The sequence below is a fragment of the Mustela erminea genome, chromosome 11 (genome assembly GCF_009829155.1).
Source record: "Mustela erminea isolate mMusErm1 chromosome 11, mMusErm1.Pri, whole genome shotgun sequence".
In the NCBI taxonomy this organism is placed as follows: Eukaryota; Metazoa; Chordata; class Mammalia; order Carnivora; family Mustelidae; genus Mustela; species Mustela erminea.
In genome coordinates, this window is record NC_045624.1 from 105,590,225 (window position 1) to 105,605,810 (window position 15,586).

The following is a 15,586-nucleotide window of genomic DNA, read 5'->3' on the forward strand; positions in this document are numbered from 1 at the left end:
GAGCATGTGACTCTTGATCTCAGGGTTTTAAGCTCAAGCCTCGTGTTGAGTGTAAAGATTACTTTAAGATAGTACCTTTAAAAAAAAATAAAAAGGGATAAACTACAGACTGGGGAAAAATATTTAGAATTTAAAACTAAAATCACTGAGGAAAAGGGGCTCAGTTGATGAGGAGGCTGCCTTTGGCTCAGATCATGATCTCGGGGGCCTATATCCGGCTCCCTGCTCAGCAGGGAGTCTGCTTCTCCCCTTCTCTCTGTCCTTCCCCTTGCCTGTGCGCTCTCTCTCTAATAGATTAAAAAAAAAAAATCTTAAAAAATAAAAATACTGAGGAAAAGAAAAAGGCAAATTTTGGCTCACTTGCAGATTCTTTCTGATTACTTACTATGGTAAAAAAATGAATGAACTGTATATAAGCTTCCAACAAAGGATTCAAACAGTAGGAAAGAGGGTGGTAGGGACTCAGATAATTAAATTTAAATTGCCTCTTACTCTGTAAATATATTTTAGCTATTTCTAAGATGACTAATTTAATGCACATTGATACCATATTAAATCAATGAGGAAAACAGTTCTTGATCCATGCAACTTGATCAAAACATTTTCAATGAAAACAACAGCCAAACAGGGTGATGAGAAATGTGTACATAAGGGTTAAGAAAGCTGTTTAAACAGAACCTCTTTTGTGAAGCATGTCCAGCCCTCTGACTACTCTCTGGGGCCTGAGTGGCTGCTTCCTCAGTAATTTCAAAGCACTGTGGACCTAACTTCTACCAGTGCTTCACACTGCATTAATTACTGGGGGCTTTTCAACAGCAAAGAGCTTTTTTCCAGTTCTGAAATCCCCACATAGAGCACAGTATCTAGCAAATATTAATACCTACAAATATGTTGAAAAAGAAATCAAACTCTAGAAAATGACTGAGGGACAGATAATCAGTATTGGTAAAATCTTGAGACATCCTCCAACAAGAATAGGAACTCTAGTTAAGAATTGCTTATTGAGGGGCGCCTGGGTGCCTTAGTCGTTAAGCATCTGCCTTCTGCTCAGGTCATGTTCCAAGGATCCTGGGATGGAGTCCCGCATTGGGATCCTTGCTTCTCCCTCTCTCTCTGTCCCTCCTTCCCTGCCCTGCTCATGCTCTCTCTCTCTTTCTCACTAAAAAAAATAAAAGAAAAAAGGGATGGGCAGACGAAGGAGAGCCAGCAGAGAGTCAGACTGCTCCCACATCTGATAATGTGATGTTGTATTACTTGGATTTACAATGTATTATGCATTATGGACAAATTAAATACTGGTCTCACAAGCTAAGTTAGCTTTTCCAAGACTAATGTACTTTTAAAAGCCTCAGAAAAAAATTAAATGGAATGGTAAGAGATAATTTTAAGCTCAGCAGATACTTAATGCAATTTTCTTAATGAAATTAATATAACCATGTCAACGTTATATAACATCTGACTATAAAGCAATTCAATCTTCTAATAATGAGGTCATTTACTAAGATCACCATAGCAAGTGGCAAATCTCCACAAACAAATTTTTTGCTTTTTACCTTATATATATATTATAAGATTTAGGAGTTTGGGGGACATTAGATATGTGCTATGTTCTTATATCCAAACCAAGAGGTTTATATAAGGTTAAGTTTATAGTTACTGACCTATTTTTGCAAATTAACTGAGGACATGAATATCCCAGTCACGTCTGAGAACATCCATGGATCCTCAACACAGAAGTCTCACCATGGTCCTATTTAAAAACTAATATAAATGTTACAAAATTAATACCTACAGTTATTGCTTTTGTTGAATTTGTGTATGAATTATTAGTAAGAACTGATAATTGAAAAAAAAGGCTATCATAACATGGCTGTTCAAAGAGAATTAACAACAAGGATATTTACTGTAACACTATTCATAATAAAAAATGAAGAATTAAATTATGGATAGTCATATAATGGGATTATAGAGCAGTCATTAAAAACGAAACTGAGGGAGCACCTGGGTGGCTCAGTGGGTTAAACCTCTGCCTTTGGCTCAGGTCATGATCTCACGGTCCTGGGATCGAGTCTCACATGGGGCTCTCTGCTTCGCGGGGAGCCTGCTTCCCTCTCTCTCTGCCTGCTGCTCTGCCTACTTGTGATCTCTCTCTCTCTCTCCCTGTCAAATAAATAAATAAAATCTTTAAAAAAAAATGAAACTGAGTACTGAAGGACACTGAAAAATATTCACAAAATGCATGAACGCAGCTCACAAATAATGTGAACTAGGAAAACAGATTACATATTAGTATGAAGAGGAAAAACATCAGATAGCAAAATAACTAAGAGTAGGAAGAGCAATCAAAACAGAGGCACAATAAAAATGTTTAATTTCCAGAGCCTTTTACTTCTCTGAATTCCAGTGTTCTATCATGGATGTTGCTTCTGTAAAAGAAAAAAGCTTAGGAAAAAAGAAAAAATATTTAAACAGTGTTTGTGACTGGACTTTAATATAATCGAACTGTCAATAACAGCTGCTCTGGGCAGTTAGGAAAACACTGGTCACCACCTGGCAAAGCTGGAGGTCTACAACGTAATTCTGCAGACGTTCAAGTGAGTCTGTGTAGTCAGCCTCCAAGATGGCTCGGACAACCCCCACCTCCTGGGATTCACACCTGTCTGCAGTGTCCTCCCGTACGTACCAGGACTGATCTGTGTGACCATTACAGTACAGCAGAAGTGAAGGGAGGTCACTTCCGGGACTAGGTTATAAAAGACTAAGGCTTCTATCCTGGGCACTCTCTCTCACCACTCTCTTTGGGGAAAACCATGTTGTGAGTCGTCCCACGGAGAAGCCCCTGTGGCAAGACACTGAAGCCAGCACCATGTGAGCAAGACAGAAAACTAGACCTGGAGACCGAGCCGAGCTGCAGATGACGGGAGTTCTGGCTGACACCCTGATTGCAGCTTCATGAGAGACTAAGTCAGAACCATACCACTAAGCTGCTTCTGATGCCTCACCCCCAGAAACTGTAAGATAATAAATGTTGGTTGTTTAAAGCCGCCAAGATTGGGGTCATTTGTAACACAGCAATAGCTGACTATATGGTTAGCTTATACCTTTGGAGACTTCGGTCCTTCTAAGAATCCAACTTAGTTTGAAAAAGCCCCTAGGGCTATAACTCATTTTGCTCTAAATTCAAGGTTCTGATTTCCTTCCGATCTGACCTAAACCAGAAATGACATTTGAGTACCCCTTTCAAAATGTTCAGTTCCTTAGAATTGCCTTCTACTTCTCCTCTCCCACTCATATTTCATCTCCTCTTTCAGTTACTGTAAATCTAGGGTCGACAAACCCGTTCTGCAAAGAGCCAGACAGAAAAATCTTGGGTTTCTCTGTAGGAACTATCACTACAACTTGAAAGCAGCAATAGACAACAGCTAAATAAATGGGTACAGATGCATCCCAATAAAACTTTATTTCAGTAACAGTTGGTAGGCTGATTTTAGCTCCAGAACTGTGGCTTGCCAACCTGCTATAAACGAAAACTGGTAAGATCAATGCTTCCAACTCATGCAGTAGATCCCATTCCCTCTAGCCGACTCCAAATACTGCTCCAGAAAGCCCAGAAAACCAATGCATCAATTTGTCCTACTCTACTGAAAGTACACATGTTATTTCTTTCTTAAAAAACAAAATTCAAAACAAAACAAAACAAAAAACCCCAAATGAACTCTCTCAACCCAGCTTCCATTTCTCTAATTCACTGTCTTTATGTTCCTCCCCAAGCCTACTCTTAATAGGCTTTTTGTTAAGATCATCAATGATCATCAATTCTCAACCTTCATTATACTTCACTTAGCAGTATCAGCTGACTCAGATGATCAACCCCTTTTTCGTGAAGTGTCTGCCTTTGGCTCAGGTCCTGATCCCAGGATCCTGGGATCGAGCCCCACATCGGGGTCCCTGCTTGGCGCGAAGCCTGCCGTCCTCCCACTCTGCTTGTGTTCCCTCTCTCATCGTCTCTCTGTCAAATAAATAAATAAAATCTTTTTAAAAAATACCTTGCTTTATTTCCTGGATACCATAACCACTTGGTTTTCCTCAAATTTCTATGGCTGCTCCCTTTTGATCCACTTTGTTCTAAGTGTGGTGGATCTCAGGGTTCAACTTGAACCTCTGTTTTCTGTCTATACTCATTCCTTCATAACCTCACTCAGTATATTTCTATATGAGATAGCACCCAAATTTATACCTCCAGATTTCATCTCTCCCCTGAAGGCCAGACTTATATGCGGCTGCCTACTCGACATCTTCAGCTGGTTGGGTTCCAAACTCCAAACTGTCCACAACTAACCTCCTAGTATCACCTACCTCAACCTCTCTCTCTCTCAGTTTTCCTCTTTTCTTAGTAAACGGCAACCCCATTCTTTGAGTTGCTCAGGCCGAAACCCTTGAGTCATTTTTGCCTCCTTTTTCACAGCCCACATCTGATGATGTGCTGCAAATCTGTAAGCTCTACCCTCAAAATAGATCTACTCCTGTGAAGAATTTCCATGTTACTCTGAATAATACAGTCTTACAAGGAAATGTAAGGTCCTAAGTTATCTTGCCATTCCTTCTACTAGAAGATAAACACATGGCTCACTCTCTCACATCATTTAGGACTCCCCTCAGCAGAATATGAGATTTATGGGGGCAGGGAATTTTTCTTTGTTTACTGTTTGTTACATCGCCATTACTTTATATAGTGCATAATACACAGTGGATCCTTATGTAGTATTTGCTGAATGAATGAGTTAACTGTGAAAAATAACAAAAAATATTTTCTAGTTGATGGAAAACTTACTGGTAAAACAGATGGGTATGTTAACTTTTTTTCTCATTTCCTACTTTCATAGTGTTCCTTAAATATAATCAAAGCCCCTGGTAACACAGAGTATAAAAAAAGACTAGAATATCAGTCAGTGGTCTAGGTTCTGCCACCTACCAGCCTCTGAAGTCTTTAGCTTTTCTTTAATGACCATGGTTTTCAGATCTGTAAGATAAAAACTGGACTAGGAACCCTGGATCCTTTTAAAAGTGACAAACATCCAAAACTGTGCATACGACTTCAGAGACTTAAGCAGTTACAGATACTCTTCAAGCCCACGGGCATCTGACCGCAGTCTCTGTAAAGGTGTGCTCATAGGGAAGTGTAAATCTAACTTCCTGGAAAAAATGTCACGCTACATAGAAGAAGTGGCAGAGCAGCTGATAAGTTGGTGACGGGAGGTAAAACACTTACTTAAGGGCTTTAAATGTCCAAGGCTTTATGTTAGATACAATAATAATGCTGGAAAGTAGATAGGAATTTTCTTGGTTTATTTATTATTTTTAAAGGTTTTGTTTATCTGAGAGACAGAGGGGCAGTATGAATGGGGGAGGGGCAAGCAGATTCCGCGGGGAGCTTGACGAGGGGCTGGATCCTGGAATCCTAAGATCATAACCTGAGCTAAAGTCGGATGCTGAACTGACTCAGCCACCCAGGCACCCCAAGTATTTTCTTTGCTTAGATTTCTGTAATAGACCATGTAAGTTACGTAATAGCCCCCAAAGTTACGTAACATATCCAAGGCTACACAGCTAATAAATGGCTGAGCCATTTATTCAAATACAGGTTTATGAAATTTTTCATATTAACGCGCCGAGTGGTGATGTGAACAGAGTCCATGTTTCCAAGTGCTACCACTCATACGTATTCGGATATTCACAGACAACTGAAACTCAAATGATGATCCATTCAGGCGCAGGGACTCATACCAGAAACTTCAGTTATTCTTCATGCCTCTCCTCAACTTTTCATGTGTCATTAATCACTCAAGCCCTACATGTTCTATCTCCTCAGTATTTCAAATCGGGCTGCTTTTCTTAATCTCCCTTATCCTTTTTAGGAACCTATCCTATCAGCCTGGGCTCTTCTAAGAATCTTATTAGACCTGCCTGACCCCTTCCAGTGCCTTCTCTAGAGACTGACCCTGAGAGTAGGCTTATATGCACACCAGGATGAATAGAAAACCAGCCACGGGAATATGGGAAAATATTACAACTTGTTATTTTTATGTGTTTATCATCTTAAAAAATGAGAACTTCACCAACAGCCAACATGCTGACTTACACTGGCATCCTCACTGGGTCTCTGTCAAATGGAGAAGGTCCATGTGAAATTTGAGGGGTCGGACCTAAAGGAAGAGCGAGCAATCTGAGAGACGTGAAGAGTGGTGCTCTCCCAGCTGATCACTGTCAGGATATTGGGGGGGGGGGGTGCGGGGTATTTTAGTCTACATGACCAAGGTAGATAGACATTAAAAAATATGATCTAAGTTTTACCTAAAACATCTTTACAAGATAGATAATTTAATAAACTTCCTGTAAAGAAACCATGAATTAAAAAGATTCACAGAAGCACAGGTGAGCAACAAGACAATGGCAGAATGTCAACTCATTTTCACTTCTAGTATAAGCTCTTCAGTTTCATTGAAGAAAACAATGACAAAGTAAATCAGATCTGAGAAGTAGGCCAAACTGAAATGAAAGACGGAAATGGTAATAGGGATTTATATATCTAATTCTGTGTTAGGTTTAGATTGGGCTGCTAATGACAGAAAACCCCAAATAACAGTTAAAAAGAGAAATTAATTTCCTTGATGATGTAAGCATACAGAGACAGGTAATCCAGGGCTGACAACGTGGCTCCATAGTTATCTAGCCACCAGCATGATTCTGGTTTTTTAGGGGGCAGCTGTCCCCAAGGCGCAGAGGATTCCGTCATTTTAAGTAAGTTGAAGGCATACAACCCTCTCAACTTTGAAAGCCCTTCAGGGAGTTTCACAAATCACTTCTGCTTGATCTCACTGGCCAGAAATGAGTCAGCTGGCCTTGGTTAATTTTAAGGGAGATGGGGAACTGTAGTCTTTATCCCGGGCAGTAGCACACTCTGCGTGTATAAGGGAAGTTTGTTTACAAAGGGGAACACTGAGATGAACTGTCTCCAACAACCTATCAACAATAACCCTCATTTCTGTTCCTCATTGTTAACCAGGAGTCAGCCACAGTAACAAAATACAAAAAGGTCTGAATGATGAAGTTTTTTTCAGGTGGGTATGGTGCAAACTGATGTGAGGCAAACCTGAACTGAACAGACAAGAGGTTGTTTGTACTACTGATTTATTTGGTGTGAAGAGTCATACATTTTGATGTATAAATACTATCTGATAAATGGGAACTGCCCCAAATTAGGAAATATTTAGTATATGCATAAAATTATCTTTCTTAAATTCTAAGGATTCCAAATCCTAGAACACATCTGTTTTTGATAAGATTATAGAATGGTAGTATGAAAGTACCAGAACTACTAAGGTATTTGAAAACTAAGCGTTAGAACAAGAAAATCTCCATGTTTTTTGGTCATCTTTAAAGTAATGCAATACTGAGTCAAAACTTTTATTACTTGTAATTACTCTGAAATTAACGATAAAGGTTCATAAGCATGCAATAAGCCTTCTTACTTAATAGCGAAATCCACATTATATTCTATTAAAACTTGTTCTTCCTGCCACTATAAACATGTCTAAACACACACAGAAAACAAAAGGCAAAATTCAACTGAATTTCACTACAACAAAACACTGCTGGAAATCATATAGGTTTTAGGTTAACAAGAACAAGATTCTTGGACAGGCAGATTTAAAGTGCAAGTGTTTAACGTATTTTCTAGATTCTAGAATAACGTAACACACAAGAGCTGTTTTTTAATTGCTAAAAAAGCAAGAGGTAGCAGAGAAGAGATCTCCAAAAGTAAATTACTTCTTTCATAAAAACAATGTGCTACATGGAAAAACTATGTAAATGTATCCCTGATGGAGCTATTTGGATGAATAAGAGGATTTTGGATAAGCACAGAGGTAGCACCACGTCTGAAATTTATTCTCTGCATAATTCATAGCTAGTGTAACAAAACTGAAACTGGAAGTTCACAAAATGTTATGCCATTAATATGGTTCATTTTATAAAAATAAGACCCTTAAAATACAGAAGAGAAGAGGGGCTGTATCCACACTCATGTTGTAAAACCAACCTAATCTTGATATGAAAAACTGAAAAGGAAAAGAAGTTGATTACAGGTCAATCTCTCAAAGAACAAAGATGTAAAGACATTAAAGATAACAGCTGACCAAAACCAACAATACATCAAAAACAAAACCAAACAAAACCAAAAACCCAACATCATGATCCAACTGGATTTATTCGAGGAATATAAACTTCTATTCACAAACTGATGTGTAACTCACAAAAGGGGAGAAAATCAGATTATTATCTCAACCAATGCAAAAAATTGCATCTGACAAAATTCAACATTCATTCATAAGAAAAGCCTTATTAGCAAACCAGAAACAGAAAGAAGCCTCTTAATACTGATAAATAATATTTATAAAAACTTCACAGGTAAAAGAGCAAAATGTTTTCCCCATGAGATGAAGCATAAGACAAGACTGCTTATTACCATCACTGCTAGTCAGTAAAGTCTCACAAATTCTAGTCAGTGCAAGACCAGAAATAAAAGGCAGAAGACTGAACAGGAAGAAGCAAAATTGAATTTACAGGCAACATTCCAAAAGAATCAAATTATCAATATTAACAAGTGAATTTAGCAAAATTGCTGAAAATGTGGTCCTAACTTAACATTATATTTCAATATTTAAAAAGTAATTACAGGATAAAGGACCTAAATGTAAGACCTAAAACAATACAACTCTTGGAAGGAAAAAAGGACAAAAGCTTTATGATACTCAATTTGGCAATGGTCTCTTGACTATGACACCAAAGGCATAGGTAACAGAAGAAAGTATAGACAAACTGGACTTCACAAAAATTACAAGATTTTGTGCATCAAAAGATGTTATCAACAGAGTAAGAAGGCAACCACAGAACAGGAGAAAATATCTGCAAACCATAGATCTGACAAGGGATTGATATCCACAACAAAAGCACCAAGCAACCTAGTTTAAAAACAGGCAAAGGACTTGAACAGACACTTCTTCACAGAAGATAAATGAATGGCCGACAAGCACAGGAAAGGCTGCTCAACATCGTTAATAGTTAGAGAAATGCAAATTAAAATTACAATAAGATACCAACTCAGATGCATTAGGATGACCACTAAAAAAACAAAACAAAACAAAACAAATAAACCAGAAACAAGTGCTGGCAAAGACGTGGAGAAATCAGAACCCCTGTGCACTGTGGTGGGAATGTAAAATGGAGCAGCTGCTGTAGAAAACAGTATGGCAGTCCCCCCCACTTCCAAAAATAAAAAACACACTTACACAGGATCCAGCAATTCCATGTCTTGCTTTGTATCCAAAAGAATTGAAAGCAGGGTCTTGCAGAAATATTTGTATACCCATGTTCAGAGCAGCATTATTCACAATAGCAACCCAAGTGTCTATGGGTAGATGAGTACACACACACACACACACACACACACACACGTACTGAAATATTATTCGGCCTTAAAAATCAAGTAAGTTCTGATACATTCTACAACATGGATGAACCTTGAGGACATTATGCTAAAGCAAAGTAAGCTAACACAGAAAGGCAAATACTGTAAGATTCCGCATATATGAAGTACTTCAAGCAATCAACATCATAAGGGCAGCAAGAATAGTGGTGGTTCAGGGACTTAGAGGAAGGGAGAATGTGAAGTTATTATTTACTGAGTATAGAGTTTCATTTTTAGAAGATGAAAAGAGTTATGGGGATGGATGACAGCAGTGATGGTTGCTGAACATCGTGGATGTGAATGTATTTAATACTGCAAAATCGTACACTTAAAATGGTTAAGATGGTAAAGGGCATATGTATTTTACCACAAAAAAGGGAAACAAAACTAGTAATTACATAGAATTTGAGGATGAAAACTTAGAAGTATGTATTAAGACTATTATCTTTCAGTGCACAACAAATTACCCTAAAACTTAGTGACTTAAAATAACATTTATTATCCCATGGTTCAAGCAGCCTAGCCAGGTCCTTCTTCCTCAAAGACTCTCATAAGGCTTCAGTTAGATGCTGTCAAACTGCAGTCATCTAGAGGCTTAAACACTGGAGAATCTGCCTCCAAGATGGCTCACTCACATCACTGTTGCAACAGAAAGCCTCTGAGCTCTTCACCATGTGGGCCTCTCCACTGGGCTGTTAAATGTTCTCTTAACATGACAGTTGCTTTCTCCAGATGAGTGATCCAAAACAGCAAGGCAGAAGCCAAAATGTCTTTTATGACTTCGAAGTCACACAATGTCATTTGGTCAATGTGAAAGGTAACGAAGAGCCAACAATCTTTGGGGGCAATTTGGAGGATGGCGACCACGGAGAACTTCAAACAGACAATTATAAAACACTGATGAGAAAATTTAAAGAAGACCTAAGTAATGCTTTAGTCTATGTTTATGGACTGGAAGACTCATTACTGTAAAAAAATGTCGATTTTCCTCAAATTTATTTATAGATTTAATGCAATCCCAATCAAAATCCCAGCAGGCTTTTTGGTGGAACCTGGCAGTTGGTTTTAAAATTTGTATGCGAACATGGGGCACTGCGGTAGTTAAGTTGGTTGAATAATCCGCCTTCAGCTCAGATCATGGTACTGTGGTCCCGGAATTGAGTCCCGAGTCAGGCTCTATGCTCAGCAATGATTCTAATCCTCGCCCCCCAACTCATGCCTTCTCTCTCTCCAATAAAGAAATAAAATCTTAAAAAAAAATTTTTTTTGTATAGAAACAGTTACACCAATAATATCCAAGACCAATTTTGAAGAACAGTCATCAAAGTACCCAGTGGTTGGCAAATTAGGTTGCTTGGGTTTTTTTCTATAATAAACTTATTTTACTTACTTTTAATGATATGTATTTATTAAATGTTGGAACAATCTCAAATTTACAGAAAAGTTACAAGTACAATACAGAAAGTTTGTCTCTGAGCCATTTAAGAGTAAGTTGCTAGGATGCCTGGTGGCTCAGTTGAGTAAGGGTCCAACTCCTGATTTCAGCTTAGGTTATGCATGATCTCAGGGTTGTGAGACTGAGGTGTACGTCTGGCTCTGTGCTGGGCACTGAACCTGCTTAATGCTCCTTCTCTCTTCTTCTCCCTCTGCCCCTCCCTTGCTCTCTCTCAAGGGGGAAAAAAAAAAGAAGAATAAGTTGCTGATATGATGCTTCATCTCACCCGAACACTTCTGAGTTTATTTCCAACAAACAAGGACAATCTCCTACAAACCAAAACACAGTCATCACCCCTGGGTTATGAATGTCAACAAAGTCCTATCACAGAATCCTCAGACCCTATCCAAGGTTCTGCACTGGCTTAGAATCTGATGTTGCGTTGAGTTATTCCATCTCTTTGGCCTCCTTCGGTCTGGAACAATTCTTCATACTTTGACTTTCGTGAACTCAACAATTTTTGAAGATTACTAACCAATTATTTTATAGATTGTCTCTTAATTGAGTTTTGTCTGATGATTAGATTCCGGTTATGCGTGTTCCACAGGAACACCACAAAAGTGATGATGCTGTTTCTTCTGTCTGCACTTATGCCACTCCCATCTGTTTATGTGTCGACCATGGCTGCTTTTTATTACAGCAGCTGAGGTGAGTGGTTTTAACAGAGACCATATGGCCTACAAAGTGTACACTGGATATTTTGGCCCTATTTTTGCTGACTCCCACTCTAGTGACCAAAAAGACTTTTTATAAAACTACAGTAATTAAGACCTGTGATATTAGTGAATGGATACACCAAGAGCTGGCAAATTTTTACTGTTATGAATGTAAATGTACCCATTTTAAAAGATAATCTCACCCAAACAGCAACTTGAAAATTAATTTCTAACCTGTGTAAATCTACAGATACACTGGATTTTGAAGACATTTATTACAAATATACACAAAAAAGGAAACACATTTTGATGAATTTGCAAGAACTGACTGACATCAGAGAAAACAGAAATCAGCATGACAAATTTCATTAAAAATCTGTCCTTATTTATTAGATAAAATTAAGAACTGAGAATTATCACTAAGCCAACACAATCAACAACATCATTCTCCCATTTCTGATCTATATCTTCATAAGGCATATGTTTCAAATGTGATAAGCATTAAAACAAATATAAAACAGACTGCACTCAAAACCAAGCCTTTGAATCATTTGAAAGCCTTTGAAAACCAAAACATTTCATGAAGTGTTACCTTTCACTAGAATGAAGACCATGGTAAGCAGAGACAGTCTTTTTAGTATATATTATGGTCTACTGTATCCCCCAGCATCTATAAGACGGCCTGAATAATACTTGTTTTTTACTTTTTTTTTTTTTCCTCAGCTTTATTGAGGTAAAATAGACAAATTTCTATTTGGAGAAACTGTATACCACAAGATGATTTAATATACATTTATCTGGGGTAATCCGAACGCGGAGGAAAGGCTTGGGGGGTTCAGGGGCAACTAGCAGACAAAATGAAGGTGAAGATGCTGAGCCGGAACCCGGACAACTATGTCCGCGAAACCAAACTGGACTTACAAAGAGTTCCAAGAAACTATGATCCTACCTTACATCCTTTTGAGGTCCCGCGAGAATATGTAAGAGCTTTAAATGCTACCAAACTGGAACAGGTATTTGCAAAACCATTCCTTGCTTCTCTGGATGGTCACCGAGATGGAGTCAATTGCATGGCAAAGCATCCAAAGAGCCTGGCTACTGTCCTTTCTGGGGCATGTGATGGAGAGGTTAGAATTTGGAACTTGACTAAACGGAAATGTATCCGTACAATACAAACCCATGAAGGTTTTGTACGAGGAATATGTACTCGCTTTTGTGGGACTTCTTTTTTTACTGTTGGCGATGACAAAACTGTGAAGCAATGGAAAGTGGATGGACCGGGTTACGGAGAAGAGGAAGAACCATTACATACAATATTAGGAAAGACAGTGTATACAGGAATTGATCATCACTGGAAAGAAGCTGTTTTTGCCACATGTGGACAGCAAGTAGACATTTGGGATGAACAAAGAACAAGTCCTATCTGTTCAATGACCTGGGGATTCAACAGCATAAGTAGTGTTAAATTTAACCCAATTGAGACATTTCTCTTGGGAAGTTGTGCTTCTGACAGGAATATAGTACTATATGATATGAGGCAAGCTACTCCTCTGAAAAAGGTCATCTTAGATATGAGAACAAATACAATTTGTTGGAATCCTATGGAAGCTTTCGTTTTTACTGCAGCAAATGAAGATTACAACTTGTATACATTTGATATGCGTGCGCTGGACACTCCTGTAATGGTACATACGGATCACGTGTCTGCGGTGCTTGATGTGGATTATTCTCCCACTGGGAAAGAGTTTGTGTCTGCTAGTTTTGATAAATCTATTCGTATCTTTCCTGTGGACACAAGTAGAAGCAGGGAAGTCTATCACACAAAGAGAATGCAACATGTTATCTGTGTAAAATGGACTTCTGACAGCAAATATATTATGTGTGGATCTGATGAAATGAACATCCGTCTGTGGAAAGCTAATGCTTCTGAAAAATTGGGTGTGCTTACATCACGAGAAAAAGCAGCCAAAGATTATAACCAGAAGTTGAAGGAGAAATTTCAACATCATCCTCATATAAAACGCATTGCTCGTCACCGACATCTACCAAAATCTATCTACAGCCAGATCCAGGAACAGCGGATCATGAAGGAAGCTCGCCGACGAAAGGAGGTGAATCGTCTCAAACATAGCAAGCCTGGATCTGTGGCAATTGTGTCAGAGAAGAAGAAACACGTAGTGGCAGTTGTGAAATAATACTTGGTATTCCTACCTATCCTGATGTATAATTATTTGTTATATTTTGATGTGCAGACTGTACAAATAAAATACTGGTTCTAGAATAATGACAAACAGCTCAGTTACATGTGTAGAACTGAAAAACAGTACCCCTGAAAAACTGTCCTGAAAGATGGTCTGGTTGGTAAGACTATCCAACATTTTATCCTTGATCTGCTTACTTATTTCATTGAAGAATACAGTATTGCCAACATGTTTATTACTGCTAGAAATTGCAGATACACTTTGATCTATTATTGTAGATATACTGTACATTTGAATTTACATTTATGACCAAACATCTCTTTTGTTACCTTTAGTATTACTTTGGGTAATTATTGCAATGATTCTTCCAGTGATTACATATAATGTGTGGAAGAATTATGTCAAAACTTTCTTTAATTCATTTAATTTTCTGTGCTTTATTTGTATTTGGCTCTTTGAGACTTTAAAGATAATCAGGTTGCATTTATATAACTTTTATAAATAACCATTATAATTTATGGTCAAGTTAAGATAATAAAACATCTTTTTCTCAGTGTTGTAAATATATATATATATATATACATTTATCTGTTGTATGAATGAACCAAGACTTGTAAAAGTTATAATAAAGCACATCAGACTGTAGTGTTTTCACTAAATAATGTTTTAGTGCCAACAAAAAATTTTATACTACTAAAATTTTAAAATTTAAAATAGCTTATATAACCTCCCATTATTTTACAATTTATATTCTTTGATTTATCATGTATAACTGCACAGCAGTATACATGTGTGATTTAAAAGTAAATATACACATGGGAGTTTCTAGAATTCTGTAGTGATGGAACATATGATCAAAAAGAGATCACTCCCCTGTAGCAGAGGAACCAAAAGCCTAACTAGTTAACAACGAGGAAAGAATTAAATTGAGAGTATATATTCAGAGACTTAAAAAACTTAAGAGTAATTTTATGTCTATTCAATCTAACTTTTGGAATGGATTTATTTTGTTTTTAAATTTCATTTTTCTGATAATTAATTTGTATTGTGTTGTATTTTACAAACTTCCCAGTCTGATATATATTGAAAATTTTAAAAACAGTTCTCCACCAAAGGTAATTTCAGAAGCACTGCTATAGAGAATGATCAAAACACAAATCTGATCATAATGCTTCCTAAATTTATTTGATGGCTCCCCAAGGGCCTGAGATGACAGGCTTGATGATCTGTCTACAACCCTCAGGGCCTTTGCACTTTCTCCTCCTTTCCCCTCAAGAATACACCACACTCACTCTAAATTCATGGCATGAATTTGATTTCCTAGTCCTGAACCCTCACTGTCCAATTCAGCCAGACCCTGACTTCTTATACCAAATTCCTACTCATCCTCCTGGTGGTCATTTCCAGAAAACTCTCCTTGTTCCTTAAGCCTAGGTTGAGTGCTTGTCCTTTTATGCGTCCAGCACAGTACCTGGCACACAACAGGTGCTTTTTTTTTTTTTATTTTTTAAAGATTTATTTATTTATTTGACAGAGAGATCACAAGTAGGCAGAGAGGCAGACAGAGAGAGAGAGAGAGAGAGGGAAGCAGACTCCCTGCCGAGCAGAGAGCCCGATGCGGGGCTTGATCCCAGGACCCTGGGATCATGACCAGAGCTGAAGGCAGAGGCTTTAACCCACTGAGCCACCCAGGCGCCCCCCAACAGGT

At 38.0% G+C, this 15,586-nt stretch overlaps 2 protein-coding genes across 2 annotated transcripts in view; one reads left to right on the forward strand and one right to left on the reverse strand.

Moving 5' to 3' along the window:
- Window positions 1–15,586, reverse strand: part of RALA (RAS like proto-oncogene A) — a 75,227-nt gene that overhangs the window by 43,132 nt on the left and 16,509 nt on the right. The window lies entirely within an intron of this gene.
- Window positions 12,480–14,057, forward strand: LOC116568670 (DDB1- and CUL4-associated factor 13-like). Its single transcript, XM_032304239.1, has one exon. The coding sequence runs from the start codon at window positions 12,535–12,537 to the stop codon at window positions 13,870–13,872; it is 1,338 nt and encodes a 445-aa protein (XP_032160130.1). The 5' UTR covers window positions 12,480–12,534; the 3' UTR covers window positions 13,873–14,057.